This window comes from Planococcus citri, chromosome 5 (assembly GCF_950023065.1).
Source record: "Planococcus citri chromosome 5, ihPlaCitr1.1, whole genome shotgun sequence".
NCBI classification, from domain to species: Eukaryota; Metazoa; Arthropoda; class Insecta; order Hemiptera; family Pseudococcidae; genus Planococcus; species Planococcus citri.
Genome location: NC_088681.1, coordinates 36,479,074 through 36,501,427, shown reverse-complemented (window position 1 = coordinate 36,501,427; position 22,354 = coordinate 36,479,074). Strand labels below are relative to the sequence as shown.

Below are 22,354 nucleotides of genomic sequence, written 5' to 3'. Positions count from 1 at the left end.
TTCTTCAAAATGGCTCATTTTTCTTTCTGTGGTTCCTCTCGGCTCTTTGTTTTAAATCTGATTAATATTTCATCGAATTCTCCTTCATTAGTCAAAATCATGTAACAATGATATAAAAATTTAACCTAGTAGATACATATTTTCCCAATATGCCAACTATTCCCTCTGAATGCTGGATTTTTAATATCAGTTGTCGTTTAATAGATCCACTCAAGTCTCCTATATATTTTGTCCGACTCCCTTGGGCACTATTAAAATAGATGATCTTTAACGAACGCCTTGTAGCTTCGCGATCAGCCTATACCTACATAGATGTTGTTCGCGCGATTCGCGTCTCTGATAAACTTCTCCAGGTGTTGTGCGAGGTTATGTAATAAGCGGATTACAATTTTCGGATGTTTTATTTTACTTTTTTGCTAGCCAACAAATTAATGTCAATTCGAACATATGAGCAGTTTTATCATTCTCGTTTCCAGTACATTTTTTATTCAAAATTAACCGAACTGGATTTAGCCTGCTGGTCGATAGGCGTGTTATCTACTATGTGTAAAGACCAAAGTGGAAGGGAATGGATGGGCGACTGGGTGTACTTATGAATGATTTATTATAACGACGAATCGTAATATTCTCCAGGTTTTTGGAATTTTCATTTCGGTTGAAATAGATGGGAAATAAACGAGTTTGGAGCCTTGGGCGATTGGCCAAAATATTTTGCCTACGTGATTTACCTCCTATACTTGTATAATTATTCGTTTTGGAAGGGAGGGGTTTTCTAATGAAAAATTACAGGATGTAGAATTACAAATCATTAATTAAGAAACTGCGGGTAAGTACCTAGGTACTTACTTCTCTGTCTTCATTTTTTTTCAGATTGTGCTTTTCATTATGAAATGGGGGAGAGAGAATTTTAAAATTTTCGAAAATGTGCTTGTGTACTTGTGTAAGTAGCTTGTGGAATTACTCTGTGCAACGAACAAAAAGGTTCTCTGACGTGAGAATCCGTCTCGATGATTAAAGAAGGTGTTCGAAAATTTCAGCACTGAGCCTTCGCTTTCTGTAAATCCCCACCTCTACCGGATTGAGTTTCAAGGACAGACGTTCACTAAATAATTTTTGTGCGTCTGGATACAGAATTTGCATTTAAATTTGAGAAAGTTTGAAATTTTTAAAATTTTTAAAGAACTTGTAAACCAGTTTTTTTTTGTTTTTTTTTGAAATCCAGTCCTGTGACGAAGAATTCGACCAATTTTAAAGATGTTTTTAGTGTTTTTTTTTTGTTTATTCTGAAAGATCAAAGATGCGGTCATGTTTGCGCGTACCTAACATTTTAAATTTCAATCATAAATCCGTTCGTTTTAGCTGTTGAAATCCATTTTTAGGACTGCTTCTTGCTCAATCAATCTGAATAAAAAATTTTTCCATGGATCGCAGGCGCATCATGATGGGTCATTTTTGATTTTTTTTTTTTTTTTTTTTGAAAATTGGCAGGGGAATCAAAATCAAAGTTTTGGGATGAAATGGAAAAAGTTTTCAATCTCTGAGACTCAAACCTTTGTTTTTCTACCGAGGTTTCAAAACATGAACTTCACAATAAAAATCGAAAAAAGAGAAGTCAAATACGATCTATATTTTTAAAATGGTCAAAAATTATTCCATGGTAAGTAGGTACATATGAGAATGTATAGGTTTTCAGCCTAATTTTGCTGCTCCCTCCCTCCCCCATTTAGACTTTGAACCCCCAATTTATATTGTCGTGTTTCAGTTTTTGAAATTTTGATATTTATTTGCATGATCGTGAGAACGAGAATGAAAATCAAAAAATTGTATTTTTTTTCGGGTTTCCGGGAGAACCAAAGTGTTGATAAGTATAGATTTAGTTCCAGTTTTTATGAAGGGGAAAAAATGTCAATAATTTCAATAAGGGAATAATTTGCAAAAGTACATAAATATATGTACTTTTTTATTCATTCATAACTGGCCAAGTGGCTAGACTGCCTTTTCAGCGTTGCGGTTACAAAAGCCTTGACTTTTACTAAAATTATCATTATCTCGCTTCCTGCTAAAAATATTGAAAAATCAATCTCAATTTTTTTTTAAATTAGCCAAGAGATTCGCTTTTATGCAAGGAACTCCCAAAAAGCATTACTTTTTAGCAATAATTTCCAAAAAGCACTATACTTTTCAGTAAAATTGTCAAGGTAAGTGTTTTTTCCAAAAATTGCTGAAACCCTTTTCCATTTGGTAAAATGATGGTCAACGTATCGCTTTATTATGTCAACAACAAAAAGTCCTGTTTTTTGTCTAAAAGGCTAAAAATCACTCTTTATTGCCAAAAATTGCTAAAAATTGTCGTGTTTTGTGAATGAAATTAAAAATTTAATTTTTCCCTAAAATTGTTCAAAAGTTTTGCTTTTTTGCCAGAAATTGCAAAAAATCCTTCCTTTTGCTAAAATTGTCAGACTTTTTCCCCAAAAATTGCGTTTTTTGCTGGAAATGACAAAATTCTCACTTTTCTTGACAATTGCTAAAAAGTCCTGCTTTTTGCTAAAATTGTCAAAGTCTTTATTGGGAAAACGGAATGAAGAAATTATTTGAAAATGGTCTCTTTAATGTAAAGCAATCACATCAATTAAAATATATTTTCTAAAATGTGTTTTTATTTCTGATAAGGAGAAGGAAATGTTTGAACCAGAAGAAGAAAAATTTAGAAAAACATCAGAAAATATTTTTGTCGATTTTTTTATACTTTTCCTACCTGATTTTATCTACCTTTTTCGTTTTTGAGGTCCAACACAGCTGCCCCCCACCTCCATTTTGAAAAAGTCCTAAACGATCATTGTGGAAAACTTCATAGGAAAAACAGTTTTTGAATCAGACAAAAAATAAATAAGAAAGACCGTCCAAAAAGTACACGTTTAAGCAGAATTTCAAACGCTCGCTCTATTTCTTCTTCTTTTTTTTTTTTTTTGTTAAAAGTTTAAACATTTAAATGTCGCCAATTTTCCATTTAAAAAAATTTAAAATTTCATCAAATCAATGTAGAAAGCTGAAATTGGGGGTTTATCTATTTTCGACCTTATGAAATTGATTGATGCCAGTTTCAAATAGTTTCGAAACCAACGCCGGATTATTGGTTTTTCTGTGCTTAAAAAGTTCCTTTAAACGTTTTGAACTCAGGGAAACAAATTTTGAAAATTGGTCGATCGAAATGGAGCACTAAAAGAATGTGCTGAACTTCACTGGGGCTCATTTATGGGACTTCTTCAAAACTACAAAATCCAAAATTTCTCTAAAGGCTCCAGAACGGCTCAAGTAGATTCAAATTCTACTTGATATATGTAGTGCATATATTTTAGGGTGTTTTTTTGATATTTCTTGGGGGTGGGAGTAAAAACTACATTTTTCATCTAATACCTACCTAACCTACCTACTTACTTTCATTATGATTATGACCAGATTGCAATTGAACTAAAAATTCTCTGTGTTTATGAATTCAAAACTAAAAAGGTTAAATTTATGATACCTGGAAATCAGAACAATTCATCATAACGACATTTAAGGAGAGGGGAAAGTGGTCAACAGAATTTGGGAAAATGGCTATATAACAACACTCATCGAAATGGAAATTCAATTCTAAATACTTTTTGAGGTGTGTTTTTCGAATTAAGATTTCTTCTTACCCAATTGTATTTTTAGAACAGCTCAAATTCGTAGTACCTATCTAATGCTGTCAAAAATAGTCTTTTCATGGAACTTGTTTTTTTTTTAGGAATCAAAACATTTTCAAGTAGGGAGGGTGGGTGTACCCACGAAAAAAGAAAAATGACTGTCTTGCTTCCCTGGATTGTTTACCTAGATGTCCATAATAAGAATCAACTATAAATAAATTATTCAAGGTTTAATCAGTGATGACTTGTGAGTTGACACAACCAATGAAACACTTGAAAAATGATTTACTTACGGTATACTTTTTTTTCTATATAAAATACACATACAATTATATACAAAATTATTCTTAAAACTTGCGTAAAAAAATTGTCATTTTTACAGGAAAATAGAGAGAGAAAGAGAGAGAGAAGGGGAAAGGGAAAGAGAGGCAGCACACAAAGGGAGAAAAATTGTCGCGAGATACATAGTCTTATTTTGAAGGTACTTGCAATACGAGTACGTTCAATTATGACACTTGTTTTTGGTACATGAAATTATCTCTAAGAAAATCAATGGTACGTTAATGGTGATAAGCGTAGCTGCTGGCGAAACCGTGATCGAAACCATGATGGTAACCGCCGAAATCGTGGAAATCGTGATGATCGTGATGATGATCCTTGACAACCAATGGGATATGTTTTTCTACATATACTGGTTGAGGATAAGGTACTGGTACTGGTTTAGCTACTGGGTATGGTTTAGGTACTGGAACTGGGTAAGGATGAGCAACTGGTACTTTGACTGGGTATGGTACTGGTCTGTCTACTGGGACTGGGATGTGTTTTTCTACTGGAACTGGGTATGGTTTTGGAATATGGACTGGGTACGGTCTGTCGACTGGCACGGCGATGGGTACTTTGACTGGGACTGGGATGTGTTTTTCGACTGGCACGGCTACTGGATGAGGTACCGGGACTGGGACTTCTTTGGTGATGGTGACGTGTTTAACGTGTCCGTGATGGTGGTCGTCTAATAGTCCGTAGCCTCCTAGACCGTATCCGTCGTAACCGTAACCGCCATATCCTCCATATCCACCGTGTCCGTATCCTCCGTGTCCGTATCCTCCGTGTCCGTATCCTTCGTGTCCGTATCCTCCGTATAGACCCTCGTGTTCACCGAATCCGTAACCTAATCCGAATAAGCCACGTTTGCCTTGTTTTTTGTTATCTTCTTTGGTAACCGTTTTACTAGTTTCGGGTTTCTCTTCTGCTAAAGCTAAGACTGCCGTAGCCAACAAAAGGATATGAGATATCTGTAAAAGATCAAAATAAAAACACCAGAGTGTTAATACCGTTATGAAATACTCGTAAGTACGTTATTGCTGAGTAGGTACATTGGCAATGACTTAAATAAAATGTATGCATAATATCCGAAGCATGTGTATAAGGTCGCGACCACGTGTACCAATTAAGCACGACTTCAACTTCACGTGAGCTAAAGGTACTTGTACTCTGTATATTGTGCATACATGCTGTAATACAACATATAAGTATACCTACGTATACACTTCATCTTATGTAATAACAATATACGTATAGGTATACTGTATACTTGCACTTTGAAGATCTGTACCAACGTATTTGACCTATTTTCAAGGACACAAGTTTTGCATCTTATGCTGACCAAACGTGCTTGGTCATGGATTTCATTACATATCCTACAATTGTTGTAATTCGAGAAGTAAAATCGTACCAAAAATAAAAAGTGTGTATATTTTGAAATTTGACTTGCTCAACTGAGATCGCTTTTTTTCTTCCATGTTACGTGATGATGATGGTAGAAAAACGAGAAGACTAAGGCAAGAACTGGTATCTGAGTTTTGAGATAATTAGCAAAAATTTCAACTCTCGTCAATTTAATACCTGGTGTAATAAAAAAAGAAAAGAAAAAAACTTTTGAAAAATCTCATCCGATCGGTCAAAGCCTTTCATCGAAATGCTAGGTACCGGTATCCGAGTGATGTGATGTTGAAAAAACCTTGAAGAAATACACGTGCGTACGTGTATTTTTAAAATTAGTTTTATATTAAGAAAAAGCGATTATAAAATCTCACAAACGGGTTCTTTTTTATGTTTTAATGACGAAAATGGAACTCGGGTACCTGGATGTGGAATTAAATCCGCGAGGATGATTTTTAGAAAAAGTAACAATTAGGAAGAAAAAATATAAGTGCCTATCTAATGTAAGGTGTCATTTCTTTCAAAGAATAATTTAGTGAAACATTGTCAGAGGGGGAGGGAACATAAGACAAAGATATGAGTCACAATGACGAAGTGTTTGAGCGAAATGATAATGAACTAATGAAGTATACGAAGGCTTGTGCTAATTTTGAATTTTCTTTTCAATCCTTGCAACTTTTGGAAAAATATTCCATAGGGTGGGGGTGAGAAATGAGACATTTTCATTTCTCAGATGCACTTTTAAAGTCTCACAAGGAAACATTTTGAATTGGTACTCTCCGAATTACACTAAACCAAGCTAGATTGAAAGAACATGTCTCAAAATTACCGTAACCAAAATTTTGGGTCCTAAAATTCATTTCTGGATTTTTGACGAATTTTTGAAAATAAAAAATTTAAAAAGTTATTTTTGATTCATGAAGTACAATTTTTTTGTGCAAAGTGAACCAATCTGACTAGTTTCTTCAATCCAACTCCAACACATCAACAACTACTAGTTTTGGGCCATTTTGAAGCTTCCAGCGAGTTTTCAAGTTTCTCCGGAAACTTCAACTGAGTCTAGAGAGACCAAAAAAATGAACTTGAAGACCTGTAATTTTGGTCGGTACTGGGGCACCCTATCAACCATTTCCAGTGGTTGCCTACTTTGAAATTTCAGGGGTACCAGTTTAAAAGCGAATTTTTGATCGATTTGTAAATTCCAGAAAAAGTGAAAAAAAAACAAATTTTTAAAGGAGGTACACAACAAGATTTTTTTGAATAAACATCACCAGGTGCGTCTGAATGATCATTCGACTGGAAAACAATCGCAATTTGATCTTTTTGGAGACTCAGCGAATTTTTAAATTTCTTCAGAAATCTCAAATCGCTCTGAAGACACACCAGACGATATTTTGCCAAAAAAACTGTTCGTTATGATACCATCTTTGAAATTTTGATTTTTGAAATGTTTTCTGGATTTTTAAAAATCACTTTTGAACTGACCCTCCTGAATTATATAGTAACCACGTAAAATGATCGAGAATGTGCCCAATAAGCACCGATCAGAGGTCATGAAGTTCATTTTTGGCCCCTCTAAGAGTGATTTGAAATTTCTGGAGAAAATTAAACTATCACTGGAGACTCCAGAATAGCCTAAAACTGGTACTTGTTGATGCATGAGAGTTGAATTGACAGATTTATTCGCATTGATTTACATTATCAAATAAATATCAAAAATCCCACTTGAAAGATTTTTTTCAATTTTTTAAATTTTCAAAAATTGCCCTAAATTATTTACATTGTCAAAAAAGGTGTCAAAAATCAACCTTGAAACAGTTTTTTTTTTAATTTTTTAAATTTTGAAAAATTGCCCAAATATCTAAAAATGAACTTCAGCACTTGAAATTTATACATGCTCTTTCGATCTACATAGCTTGGTTTCATTTGAATCGGAGAGTGCCCATTTAAAAGGTTCCCTTTTCAGATGTCTTTTTAGAGAAAACTAGTTTGCTTCCCTCGCCTTTGCTTCCCTAAATCTATGCATAAATTTTACAAGTTTAGGAGTTTACTGAAAATCAGAGTTGCCACCTTTTTAAGCAACAAAAATTAGCTAGAAAAAATTGAAGAATGATATTTCTTTATCCCCCTTGGTAGGAATTCTGCTAAAATGACCCCAAGGCCTAGTACGATTTTTTGTGCAGAGTTATTTATCAAAAAATTGGGATTACGTTTTTTCTTATTCTCTATTTTAAAAATTCCAAAGATCACGAGAAAATGCATTTTCTTTTCATAAAAGGTCAAAAAATTGCACAAATTGAGCAAATTGACTCATTTTCATCAAAATTTTGCACCATAAAAACGAGTCAACTTTGTAGAGTTTTTGAAAATTTTGAAAATTTTGAAAAATATAATTGCAATTTCTGTATTTTTAATGACATTTTTTAGCCATTTTTCCCATTTTGATGCACGTTCAATGTTCATAGTTAACCTATCTGTCTGATTTCAGGTGATTTGGTAAAATTAAGTCTCGTCATTTTTTTGAATCTGACTTCATGGACTCGTTTTATTCATGGATTATTAGAGAAAAATGCATTTTGTACTTTTAATTCAATTTCGAATTCGTTCGGTGCATTCTGAAGAAAATCTTTGTTAAACTTTTCAAAAGTTAATAAAAATTGAAAAAAAAATTACACAAAAATTTTAAATTGAATAATATTGTATTTGTGTCTGGTGGTTTTTGAGCGTTTTTAAAGTTGAATGACTATCTTATGCAATCATTAGTTTTCGACCAGATAACCAAAAAGTTATAACACGTGCACAACTTTTTTCAATACGAGAACGAAACTAGTTTGAATTTATGTTCAATCGTTGTTAGATAATTATGCACATTTTCAAAAGAATTTTATACACTGAACAGGTGATGCAAATTAGTGATTTTCAAGTTACATTTTTTTTTCAAATTATTTAAGGTTACTTATTGAAAATTTTCCGTCCATTTCAATTGGATTTTTGAATGAATTTTACAAAATGAATTCTTTCGAGGAAGTTTCATTCAAATTAATCTCAAGCAGTTCTAATTTTTCATAATATGAATACCTTTTTTCTACAGAAGAATATAACTTTTGAAATTTCTTAAGCATGATTTTTTACTTGAAAAAAAAAATTGAAAATTGCATAACTTCCTCTACAGGATTATAAATAAGTTATTGAATTAATTAAGCTGTCGAATGATTAAATGCAAGACGCTTATAAATTGGATAAACAAGACCAACATTTTATTTACGAAATTAATCGCAAACCAGTAAAATTCTTCTATATCAAGGTGCATTTTACAAAAAATGACAATTTTGGCACATTTGACCGAATTTCAATGTCCTTCGTCTAATCACTTATCGTCAAATACCGCATTCAATAGATATGAGATGATTTTTTTCCATCTCGAATTTCAACTTAATTTAAAATAAAAAAACTATTTTGTGTTAATTATAACAGAATGTCTATTTTATTTAAATTTGTTTTCGCAAACTACCAACACTTCTGTTTCACGTTCAATCAAACCAACGATCGCGATCAACTTTTTTCAAACTTGATCTAAATATTCTCCATGGAATCTGTATATCTGTAATCATCCTTGAAACACGAAAAAAAGAGCCTCAGCCTAACGAAAACCGTCTCCAAAAAAAAATAATTAACATTTTATATGACTTAAAGCACAACAATAATAAAACATGAAAATCAAACTGGTAAAACATCTCGTTTTTTTGATAATATATTCCGAACAAGTCGCGTTTCTAGATCGGTCCTATTTCTAGATATTTTTATTGTCGTTATGTTTTTTTTTTAAGTTTACATAATTTCTACGGTGTAAAAATATTTTTAATTAAATTGAGAAATACGCGGCAGTAGCGACATTAATGGGTGTAGAATTTTATAAAAATCTTGCGAAACGAATCGTCAGTTCATCTTTAGGTATAGGTACGAGGAATTGAGAGAAAAAAATCACATATTCGACTTTCACGATAACCTTTGAGATTTGGTGAATTCTAAGTATAAATCTTATTCAAGGAAACATATGATCATATGAAAAATATTTTCTTTAAGAAAATTCCACTTCAAGTTATAAGTAAAAGTCAATAAAGAAAAGAAAAAAAACTTAAAATTAATACGTTACGTAATCACGTGTGTGTATGAAAATAGATACAAGTTGTCGCGAACTGAAAGTTATCAAGCACTACACCACATAATACATAAATAAAAATATCGATAATAAGAATAAAAAATTCATTTATACCTTCAAATGCATTTTTTAATGTTACAAAAAAAAAACAATTACACTGAAAATAATCCCGAAACAATGGAACGTCTTGAACAAATGGACTAGATTAAGATGGATTTGCAAAGTTTTGTTTATATATTGACCCTGTAAGCAGGGTAAATGATTTTTAGTAGGGGGAAAATTCACGATGTAATTACTGCATGTATAATATATTATTTCCTAATAAGATACAGTGTGGCTGGCCGAGGCTTTTCTTCGGATAAGAAATTAACAAAGAGGACGGACAACAATGATGCATGCACGCAATTCGCCCGATACTTGTCCCACACTCTGGAAACATTGTGTAATCTTACCATTACTTAGGTAGGTACTCGTATTGCTTCAATTGCAATATGCTGATTATGGTAAAACGCCAGTCTTTAGATTTAATTAAGATCTGCAAACCAACCTGGAGTGTATTTTTGTTTCTTTCTTGTAGCTTTCGTGCTTCGGTGCATTTTATTTGATTTTAGGATTTTTTTAAAGCAGAAATCGCTCGTATTTTTCTACTTAGAGCTGTAGAGTAAACTTTTGTTTTTTATTTCTCGAGCGATGTATTTTTTTGGGCTCGTGGAAGGAAAGGTATGTGTGTGTTAGTTTAATGGAATTTTTTGTCAATTTTTTTCTCAAAGTGGTTCTTTTAAGGATACTTAACCTTGGAAATGACCTCTGAAAGGCAATTTTTTTGTGTGATAGTTCCATAGTGGTGTTTACGTAGGTACGGGTACCTATCTTTTTCAAATACTTGGAATTTATCATTATAAATTCGTCAATACGACGCCGTATAAATTATTTGTAAGAGCCATTTCGTAATTTATCGAACTTTTGAAATGAGCGAAAATATTCGACTTTCTATACGCGATCTCGTGAATTAATGGATTAGAAAAAATAACTTATCTGGTACCATAAATTGTAAACACATCGAAGCTGTCATGCTACTGGTGCTTTTGTGGTGTCTTAAAACATCATTACGTCGAAAAAAAAGGGGGACTTATGTGTGGTTTCGTCGACATATTTCTCAAAAAACTCGACTTATTTTTATAATGGATTTTTAAATTCCATTATGATAATTTATTTGACTCGTAATCAACCTGTCCGCTAGCCTAAGTTTTTCAATCAGCTCGCTAAAAAATCTAGTTTGATTAAATTTCCAGATACTCGAGAAGTCATCGTTTATGTAATATTAGATCATTTATGGGTTGTAAAGGATCTTCGACAATAATACATTATTTGTGCGAGGGTATAGTTTGGATTATTATGTAAATAGTGCTCGTTGGAGCGTAATTAATTAATCTGGTCTGATGAGCATGTGTTCTCTGGTGTACTAGACGATGAGACGATACCTATGCCGCCGCCGTCTTGGTGTATTGACCGTTTACAAAGTTGCGATAAGAATTTTATATTATTTACATTCGAATGGTGCTTTTTTTTGGGCAAGGTTATCTTGGCTCTGGTTATTTACACCTTGAAAGTTCACTAGCTTCTGCATGAAGGCTGAAAAAACATTTCTGCAGGATGGCATTTTCACGCGATGATCATAAATTTCTTCTTGTTTGTGACTTGGGAGTTGCGTGTCTTCTTGGTTGCATGGGTCGAGTATGTGATTAGTGGCATTTGGTGAGATTTTCAGACTTCGGAGTTGAAGATTGAAGATTTTCTGGGGTTATTGATGGTTTTCTACGTTACAAAGTCCTGCCTTTAGCTGAAATTGTCCAAGTCTCGTTTTCTGCCAAAACACCAAAGATTGTCAAAATTATCAAAAAATGTTGTTTCTTGCCAGAAATTACTAAAAATTGTCGCTAGTTTGCAAGAATTTCCAATTGCCCAAACGTCTCATTTTGTTGACAAAAAGTGTTGCTTTTTTGTTGGAATTATCAGTACTTAAGCCTATCGCTTTTTGTCTACATTTTCATAAAAAGGCACTTTTTTATCGTGAAGTTGCTTTATTCCAAAAATTGCTGAAAATTTTCACTTGCTGCCAAAAATTGTCAAAACAGACTCTATTTTTTACTAAAATTGTCAAAATGTTGTTTTTCACCAGAAATTGGCAAAAATTCTGGTTTTTACGTCAAAAATTACTAAAAAAAGTTGCGAAATAGTCTCACTTTTCTGTCTAAAATTAGAAAAGGTGTAATTTTTTAGCAATAGGTAGTTAATCGCCAAAAAGTCATTTTTTTTTTTTTACTGAAATCGTCAAAATCTGAATCGAGTTTTCATTACAAAATTTTAGTTGGAATGTTTTTTTTTTATATTTTTCATTTTTTAAATACTTACGAGTAGGTACATTTTTCACAAAAATATTTTGCCACTTGTTTTGATTTTTTTCCAACATTAAAATGTTTTTCTCACGTCGCTGATCGCTTTTTTGGTTCCATTTTTCAGAATTTTTATGGATCCTTTGGTGATTCGTGTTTTTTTTGTTGCTAATTTTTCAAACATACAGTGTTAAGAATGGACTTATGAGAAAATATTTTAGAGTGTAGAAAAGTAAAATTGTCAACTTTACTAGGTATTGATTTCACAAATCAAAATCCAGCGTATCCATCCAAAGTTGAAGTGATATTTTCAAAAATGTTGAAAAAATACAGTTTTTCAAATTTTTTAAAACCTGTATTTTTTTCAAAATCTACCTACGTCATCTGATTTTAAATTATTATAGGCATGAAATCTCATAGAATAAGTTTTTGAACCCCTGTAGAAGTTCTTTTGAATATGAAAGTTTTTATAGAATAAAGTCGTAATTAAGAAAGATCTGAAGCTCCTCTCCCTGTTAGCCAGCTTTCAAAAAAAGTTTTGAATATTTTCAAATAATGTCGTGAAAAATAAAATTGAAATTTATAAATTTACTTGAATTAGTTTTTAAACCAAGCAAAATGAAAGAAAAATTTGTTTTAGGTGAATAATGAAATTATTTTGGAAAATTATGCCAGCATTTTTTCAAAATTTTGAGTTTTTACTTTGTGATGAGGGGGGGGGCTTTGAAATTGAGTGACAATTATAGATATTTATTTTAAAAAATACTTCTGTTAATTGAAGAAAAAAATCAAATTTTTTAAAAAAGTGAAATAAATTTCAGCAAAAAAAGAATTAGATATTACATAGATAGGTATGTTTCTCATTTAGCACACTCTTCCTCGCAATTATCTCCAACCCCCCCCCCCCCCCCTAAAAAATGTAAATGGACTGAACTTTATTACTGTCTCGAATACTGCAAATTTTCATCATTTTGTCCCTTCGTCAGACATCGTTTTCTCATATTATGGACATTAATAAAGACGTATTAGTTCTTCGAACCCTTCATGGTCCCGTGATTCACTTTCGATAGAAGAAAATTTTGTCGTTGTATTTGGAAGGTCAGCCTCTACGAAAGAACTGAAATTGGCTTTCCTTCAAGACCAACGAAAAGAGTTATATTATAACTCTTTTCGCCCCCCTTCAAAATAGACATCAACGTGCGGGTATTGCGGGTACCCTACGTCTCCTTGTTTTCCATCCTCATCATTTTTAATTGCCCAAAAATGAAAATTTCTTCAAACTTGTCCCAAAGGCAAAGTTTTGTATACAAGTAACTGCATAAGTAGCTTATGTTAGAAATTGAAAGCAAAATAAGTAGGCAGATAATATATATATTTAAAGCATAAGTACATATAAACTTGCATAAAAATGTACCAGTGGTATTCTTTACCTTGAGCTATACGTCCATTGGTCGAGAACTCGTGACCAGTATTACCCATATTATGTTGAATTGTTTTCTTTTTTTATAATATCGGCTAATACTCGGTGATTTTGTTTACACACTATTATAATTTGAGACCTACTTCTCTTACGGTATAAAACTGTGCAGTCTCCCCTTAACAAACATATGAGAACCCCTATTTAACTGTGTGTATGCGTGCTTGAGTGTTGAAATACCTACTAACGTTTCGTACAATGCTCGTTGTAATAATGTACAATGTACGTATTAACTAGTAGGGTTACAATACCTACTTGACATTATGTCATCCAGGTTAGATTCTAAATAAGATATTTTAACTGCACACGATTTTTTTTCAGCTTTGCACTTCACTTACGCAGACTGAGCAAAGCAACGCGATCCGTGAAATATTGCATTTTTTATTTATTTATATGTTATTTTTTGTATTGATAATTAAAACGACGGAAACTGGGTCGTTAATTTTGTTCATTCTTACGTTTGAATGCGTTTATTTCAGAAGGGCATGAGTCGACTTAGGCCCTTTTTTCATAAATGGCCAAATTTTTACTTAGACCCTTCTTTATTGGACGTATTTGTATTGAATATGTCCTTAGAACTTAGCTACTCACACGAAGAATTTATCAATAAATGGACAAATTTGGGAATTGGGAGTTTCAATTAGATATACAAATTTCGGATATGATTAATCGCTCGTAAAGTACCTACCTAGCAATAAAGTTGCTTGTAGAAGAACGTTGACAGGAAAATGATAGCGCTATTATTATTTGAGATCGAAAAAGTAGGTTGATATTTTCTCATAGGTACGAGGAATCTCTCACCATTGTTTTTAAAGCTGCTAGTTTTTGACTTAAAAATCTTTCGACGGATTGTAATTTTATTCTAAAGTGAAACTGTTTGGTATTCAGATAACGTGAGGCGATGAATGGAATTTGCGACCTTATAAATAATTATAGACGAGCGAAGAATTTGAATTTAAATCTTTTCGAATATTTGATACGTTATACACTGAAATACCTTCAAATGGCAAATTTTCATTACGATTGGATAAAATGACTTATTTTTTGATAACATTTCACCTTCGTAGACTTCCTTCTGGATAAAATAGGCGTACATACGAAATAAGCTCTCCGAAGAAATAATAAAAAAAAAATTTATTTGATACCTAACTATTTACAGCAATACACTAAACGAGCTAAGCTGAGTTAACTCCAACTCGAGCTTGAGTTTTAAAAATGATGTTTAAACAGGATTGGTTTTTTGATAAAAACAGGCTTAGGGTACGGTACAGGAACAGCTTTCTGTACATATTTGGTAACTTGATGATGTACAGGGTACGGTACCAAACGATGTACCGGGTAAGGTACTGGCTTTTCTACAGGAACTGCTACTGGTCTATCGACAGGCACTGGTACTCGTTTTTCCACTGGTACTGGTACTTGCCTTTCCACAGTTACTGGATAAGGTTTTGGCACATGGACTGGGTAAGGTTTTTCAACTGGTACTGCGAATGGCTGTTTGACTATTACAGGAACTCTTTTCTCGACTGGAACTTGGATGTAGATAGGTACTTTTTTCTCAACAGGTACCTGGATTGGTTGTGAAACGTAGACAGGCACTTCTTTGTTGATGTAAACTGGGACTTTTTTCTCAATGGGTACTTCGTATGGTTGTGGGACGTAAATAGGGACTTCTTTGTTGATATAGACTGGGACTTTTTTCTCGATTGGCACTTCGACTCGTTGTGGTACAAAAACTGGTACTTCTTTTTGAATGGTGATCGTTTTGACTTGAGCTGGTGGTCGGTAGTGGAAAGCTGGGGCGTATTTGCCTTTGAGTGAGGCGAATTTGTTGTATAAGCTGGCGTAAGCTTGGAGACCGTATTCGAGGGAACGTTTTTGGGGTTGTTTTTCTGCTGATTCCGCCAGTACTGTGGCTAGTAGGAAAAAGTATATCTGTAAATACACGATATGATTAATATTTTGTGTTGTTGGAGATTGTTTTTGGTGGAGAGTTTTTCTGACTTTTTCATCACAAAAAACCGTATCATTTTTGCAACCTACTTAAGTTGAATATTTTTTCGATTCGAAAAAAATTTTTCTTACTGAAGAAAATGAAAGGTTTTCAATTTTTTGATTAAAATGAAATTTTTCTCAAATTTCTCAAAAATTAAAATCTTTTCAGTTCTTAAACTTGAAATCTTTTTGAAAAAAATTTTCAACTTGATGAAATTCTTTCAATTTTTTCTTATTTAGTGTAAAATTCGTTCTATTTTTCGTAGTTATTCGAAATGTTATTATTATTAGGGCTTATTTTTTTTTCAATTTGCCCAATTTTACGGCAAATCTGTCTGCTTTAACTCGTAAACAATTTGCTACCACCATTTTCCTTCAAAAAAGATCATTATTTCTGAAAATGTTTCCTCTGAAACTCAATTTTCCCTCCTTATGAAATTTTCCAAATTTTATAACACGAGGTACTTTCCATCTCATCCTCCCCCTTTAACCATTCCTTCTCACTCCAGCTCCTTCATTACGTCTCCTTAGAGGCTGCAAATGCGTAAAATCGCAGGTTAACTCACTCGTGACTATGTACTTTGAACGAAACGGAAATTTTATCTTAATAGAATCTCATTTGCGAGATAATTAGTTGAAAAATATTAATAAAATAAAATCGACGCCTAACGAGATTAATATTTATGTAAATTACAATTTTCCCACATACGTGAACCTGTAAGAAGTTTATTTCTGTGCCTATACCTGAAGAGTAAAGACAAAACAAGACAATATTGTGAAAACAGGTTTTTGAATTAAATTCACACTAATAAGATATAAGATGACTATCAGATGACGAGCTGTAAGACGAATTACGTGCGATAAAAAACGCAGACAATTACTCTTTATCAACAAGTTTTTTCCACTTAAGATATTTCAATTGAATTGAGCCAAGTATGAGCATCAAAAGAACCTTATAATAGGTGTACGTAGACGTAGTTAGTCGCTATGAAGCAATAATATGAAAATACGAGTATGTGTAAATTTGCAATACTTGAGAGAAAAAGTTCAAGGCAGAGGTATCGCCAATTATAATATCTCGGATAGATCGCGATTCACCTAACAAATATTATGATTAGATAGGTATAGGTAGAGGTACTTATGTCGAGTACTTACTATTCGTTTCATGATGTTGGTGATTTTGGATGGAAGCTCTTTTAGCACGAACACAATATGTACAACTTTTAGATCACCGTAATAATTTAAATTGTTTATTTTTGTGGTGAAAATGTTATTTATATATAGGAACCCATTCTAAAACTACCCTTCTCGATGGTAAAGGCCATTATGGTACATGTACTTGATTCTTCTGCAGGCTATGTATTGTTGTTGTCATTCAGTTCATTGGTGGGTTATGTAACAGTCGGTCTCGTTTATTGAGTAAATGATGCATTTGAAAGTGGTGTGTAAGGTGAAGGGTAGCTTCAAAAAATTCGATTGTATCGTCAACACTAGGGTAAAAATTCATTTTTTGAATGAAATAGGTTTATAAGTAGGTATGTACTTTTTGAGAATACATTTCGGAAATTCTGCCATAAGTTGGATACAATCTAGACAATTTCAACATCAAAAGCCAGTTTTATCTATTTGAATTGAGTCCTAAATTTTCAAAAACAAAGCCTCTGTTCGTAAAAATTGAGAACAAGCATTTTTAGCTGAAAAATTGAAGTCGAAATTTTTTTCTCGCAAAAGTGTCCTTTTTTATCAAATTTTTGGTGTTTTTTTTCAGCTTTGATTTAAACTTGTTCAGTGACTTCATAACCAACATCAAGTCTAAGTTGAAAACACTCCTCAAAAAATTGAATGAAAGCTCAAAAAAGCTCTTCAAAGAGCAATCTGAAAAAGACATTTTCTGTATAATTTTTCTTTGAAAAAAAATCAATCAAAATCTGCAGAATTACTAGGCCTCTTAGAGAAAAACCAAGTTCTTGTAGCAGATAGTGACTTTCATGCTGTACCATCCTCAGTTTTCTTCTTTGAGAAAAAATTGCAGACCCATGCACAAAGGTGTTAGCAGAACTTTCACGAATTTTTCTCAATTGAAAGCTTTGAAAGTCTAAATACACGAAAATGTTACATTTCTTGTGATCTATAACGCAGCCCATGTCCTTTTTTTTCTCTCATTTTTGAAACTACTCAAAAATTATACCTGCGGACAATCAGAAATTTGAGTAAAGTCTTGAAACTCAAGTTTAGAGTGAGGAGGGAGAGGGAGGGAGAAGGTATTGAGACAACTGGTGTCATGCAAAATGACGCTAAATTGATAGGGGTCGATTGATTCAAAAGAAGGAAGAATGAGAAAATGTCTAAAACATTTTATTGAAATAATTCAGAATTTCAATTTTTTTTATCTTTTTGTAATTTTTTTATCAATTGAAAAATTTTGTCCTATTTTTTCTCCCAAACAAAGTTTTACCTCAAAATTTGTTTCTGCTCCCCTCCTCCCCTCTCCTCATCTCCCCTCCAAAAAATGGTGAAATATTTCTGCTAATGTCGTGTTGAAACAGTTGATTTTGTTTTGACTCTTTAAATTTTTCTACTTGTTATGGTCGCTTTGTTCAAAAGTATGCTAAAAAAGACGTGTCACTGGATATTTTGTGGGATTTTTTGAGATTTTTCGACCCCTCAATGTCCTTTTTCTAAAAAAATGGGAAGTGACAAAATTATGCTCTGATTTTTCAGAAATTTATCTCCCCTTCCCCATAAATATCAGCATTAATTTATGTGCTGACTGCTGCGTTAGTTTGAAAGGAGAGAGAGATGGTTTTTACGCTTCTCCGTCGTTGATTAAGTATATTGAAATTGAATAATCGATTAAAATGTAGTGCCTAACTATGCATTTCAAAAATATTGCCATTACAATGTAAATTTCGTTGAAAAAATCACTCTATAAATTTTTGAAAAACATTCTAAAAAAATGAAATTTCATGAAAATGTACGAGAAATTCTAGCAAAATAATTTCATACCCTTAAAAGTGACGAAAGTATCGTAAACATTTTTCAGAAGACCACAAAAGTCGATTCGTCAAGAAACTTGAGTTTCAAAACAATTGGATCAAACATTGCTTATTCTGAGTGAGACATTCCTCCTGATCACACAATTTTGAAAATTTGACACCAGCCATTTCAATAAAATTATTTTTTGAGGTCATTTTCAAAATTTAGAAACACAATTTGAAAATAATGCTCAATAAACTAACCCAGACGGTTGAACTGTTCATTTTTCACCAAATACCCCAATCTAACCCCTTCCCTCCCCGACATTTAATTTTCAACAAAACTCAAAATCAAATTCCCGCGCATCGACGACCTTCAAAAAAATCCCATAATTCAGCATCCTTCCTGCAGACGTTATTGAATGAAGAAAAAATGCCAATTAAAATTCAATCAAGCTAAACAACGCGGTCATTACCGGCGATAAAATCAAAACAAGCGAATACCTCGATAAGCACGATCGGTTTATTACATTCATTAGACGGTAGAAATTTTATCAATGACCATCGAATATACTGTTATCATCTTATACGTACGAGTAAGTAGCAAATAACTAGTATCTCTGTACGCACACGAAAAAGCATAAAAAAAAATATACATAGAAACGTCTCGTACAATCATAGCCGATTCCAGCCAGCAATGGTCGTTGACCTACATGGGCATGCAAACATATCATCAAAGCCGTACTTATGTCGTAACCATACGATACTTTATTACTCTCAATGTCATGTTACATGTTTCTTAATAGTTCGTTTACAATATTAAATTTTCACACGAATCCGAAATATTCATTGACCTTGGGCTTCTGCTGGAAAGAAAGTTTCAAAATATACTTAATTATGTGTGTTAAGGTGTCGCTCTCGTACGCGCATGATTACCTTCGAAGTAACATCCGAATTTCAAAAAAATACAAAATAACAGAAACAGAAAAATATTAAAAATTATACACTACACGTTCCCGCGTAAGTCGATATTTTACGTAATCTGTCATTATAATATGCCATAAGAAAGAACGAGTAGGTATTGTTCCATGTTGGATACTTTGTGTGTTTTCAGGACCGTTGGTGGTCGTCGTCGGGTTATGAAAATTTTTCATCGTAATGGGAATTTAAAGGCAATTAAAACTGGCACGGTAGTGCCATTCTGCTAATTAAAATATTGACAAGGGTTCAAAAAATATTCTCACAGGTTTCCTCGTCTATATCTACCTTTATGGCGTGCACAAAGTTGAAAATCTCATATATTCAAAAGAGTGATGAGCCGACGTAGTTTTACATAGAATTTACCTGTTGATCGTACGTGTGTATTGTGAACTGTGTATTAATTATATAGAATGATAACTCTCATCGTTTTGGATCATGAGAAACAATTCTTCGGAAACCAGACCGTGTCACGAGTTATATCAATCTTGATAATAACGTAATAGTATTGCTATAACTTCATTTACTGTAATGTCTTTGTCTAGCCATCGTTTTCCGCTTTTTGTAATATTGCCCAAACGACATGTAAATCCAGTGGTTTGAAGAATATTTCCAAAATTTCGTACGAGAAGTTGAACCGAAAACCTATATTTGAAAAAAAAAGATTCGAGCTATCGCTCATCTGAAAAATTGAAGATTGCTCAAAACGAGTGTGCCTATACAAAAGCCAAACTTGGAGATGCAGATGGAAATGAAAGATCAGATTGATTAAAAATTTGGTTTATACGTACTTACTTAACTACATAGTTTCATCACACGAAAATTTTTTCGATTCATTTCTCCTCAATTGTTTCATAAGACCTGCAAAAGAAACATTTATTGCTCCAAAACACAGCATTTTATTCATTTTTTGACAGCTTTGACAGCTCACTAAAAAAAATTTTCATATCACCATCAAAATTGGAGTAAAACGGTGTAAAATGTCGCAGTTGTTTTCAATTTTGAAAAAATTTCATTTTGGAATTTTCGGAATTCCGATTGAAGTACAAAAAGTTGTACTATTTCTAAATAGCATGCATAAAACTGGACTTGATCTTGCAGGAAAAATATAATAGGTACCTAAATTTTAAATTTTGATCATTTTGATAATTTATTTTTGGAATTTGATTTTTAAAATTTGGCAATTTTTCAATTTTTACATATGTAGATTATCTCTCGTATTTCAACAAATTTTTTAAATTCAGAAACACTAAAATTTTGTTTTTTGTTCAAAATTTCCACATTTTGTAATTTTTTGCCCATTTTTTTTTTTTTTTGAGAATTCAAAAATTTTAATCGAAAATCTTTGAGACATTTGTTCCCCCGTTCACCCCAATTTTGTTATAATATGAAAATATCATCTTGCAAAATGTTGAAGTTATCAAGAAAAGGAATGAAAATGTTGTATACATTTTTCTTTTGGGATCCTAAAACAATTTAGGAGGAAAGAATTAGAAAATTTTTCAAGTGATAAAATTTTAAAACAGATTTCTATCAACTTGGCCTTTTATTTTCGTCTGCATCTTCAATTTAGAATGTAGAAATCAGCATAAGTATGTAGATAGGCGATCGTTCTGAGAAAATTGAGTGATGAGTAATTTTTTTTTTCAAATATCACAAATATTTCAGTCCAACTTCTCTTTCGAAAATGTTTGGAATCGATTCGCTTAGTTACTCAGGGGGGAGGAGGGGTTTAACATACTTGAATTTGAGAGCCTGTGGTTTCCAACGAGTAATATTCAGTGAAAATCTCATTTTAGGATTCTGGAATTCTGACATCTGAAGTGTGGCCCCCAATTTTATAAAATTTTAAAACAATTTCTAGGTCGTGTAAAAACGTATCCTTCGTTATGTTTTTAGTGAGCCCAAATTCGAATATTTGGTTACCTCTTTTTTGGGATATACCCGTTAATACCCCTCCCCCTAAAAAAAACCTCACAATTTCCATGAAAATTTGAGAAATTCTAAAAATCTTGATAGTTTATCATTTGCAATGTGCTTCGTATAATGCATACTTCGAATATCAACTCATGTTTGTGGTTAAAAAGGCTCTCGTGCCCCCGGAAACCTCAGTTGAAAAAAAAAAATTTAAAATTCAAAAAAATGTATGAATGTCGTTGGGGACCTTTTTGATGACGCATGAACCATTTACATTCAATTTTTAAACAGAATACTTTTTTTGTCTCTTTCTTGTTTTCTGTTAAATTACTTACATAAAATTATGGAAGGCAAAAAAAAACAATTTCAAAATTTTATAATGTTTTAGAATAAGAGAAGTGGTTTATATTGGAGGGGGGGGGGCATTTTTTACGAGAGTGAAAGAAAATACGAGAAATCATTCTCAACGATTATTAAAAGAAGCGTTGTCTGAAATTTGGATAATAATTTTTAAACTCGAGTTTTGACGTATCTTTTTCAATTTTTAGAGGTCTTCCAAAATCGCCATTGTTTGAGAACATGTTTTCTGCTGGTCGTAATACTTGGAAATTTTGCTTAAAAATGGTTCCAAACGGAGAGTTGAGAATGCATCTCTCCTTCATCTTTTAAAACAGTTGAATTTATCCTCAAAATTTTCGTTTGAAAAAAAGTGTTCCAGGTACGTATTTGGCGTAGTTTGTTTTACTGAATCAATTATACTCGGTCTAAATTCGAGACGTTCTCCTTCTTTTAATCTTTTGAGATATTGGTTGAGAATTCATTTTTTTAATGAATAAAGTATTGAGTTTACGAGAAAAAATGTCCAGTGCAATTTTTTAAAGTGTACATTTTTTTGAGAAAACTATAATTTTTTGGCTACTTTTTTTAAAGTTTATCAACCTGTACTCGCATTTTTAGAACCTCCACATCTCTCGCCCAATTCTATGTTCTAAAAACGAGGGGGGGATTTGAAAATCCAATTTTGCCAGCTTTGTAGAGGGTAGAGAGTAAACGGGGAAATTTGTTCACGCCTC

The 22,354-nt window shown here is 32.6% G+C and overlaps 2 protein-coding genes across 2 annotated transcripts; both read right to left on the bottom strand.

Moving 5' to 3' along the window:
• Positions 1 to 3,947: 3,947 nt before the first annotated feature.
• Positions 3,948 to 9,789, bottom strand: LOC135846957 (uncharacterized). Its single transcript, XM_065366333.1, has 2 exons — positions 9,661 to 9,789; positions 3,948 to 4,960 (listed from the first exon to the last, which is right to left on the bottom strand). The coding sequence occupies exons 1-2, from the start codon at positions 9,670 to 9,672 to the stop codon at positions 4,229 to 4,231; spliced, it is 744 nt and encodes a 247-aa protein (XP_065222405.1). The 5' UTR covers positions 9,673 to 9,789; the 3' UTR covers positions 3,948 to 4,228.
• A 4,744-nt stretch (positions 9,790 to 14,533) lies between these two features.
• Positions 14,534 to 16,722, bottom strand: LOC135846958 (zinc finger protein 512B-like). Its single transcript, XM_065366334.1, has 2 exons — positions 16,567 to 16,722; positions 14,534 to 15,351 (listed from the first exon to the last, which is right to left on the bottom strand). The coding sequence occupies exons 1-2, from the start codon at positions 16,576 to 16,578 to the stop codon at positions 14,626 to 14,628; spliced, it is 738 nt and encodes a 245-aa protein (XP_065222406.1). The 5' UTR covers positions 16,579 to 16,722; the 3' UTR covers positions 14,534 to 14,625.
• Positions 16,723 to 22,354: the final 5,632 nt, after the last annotated feature.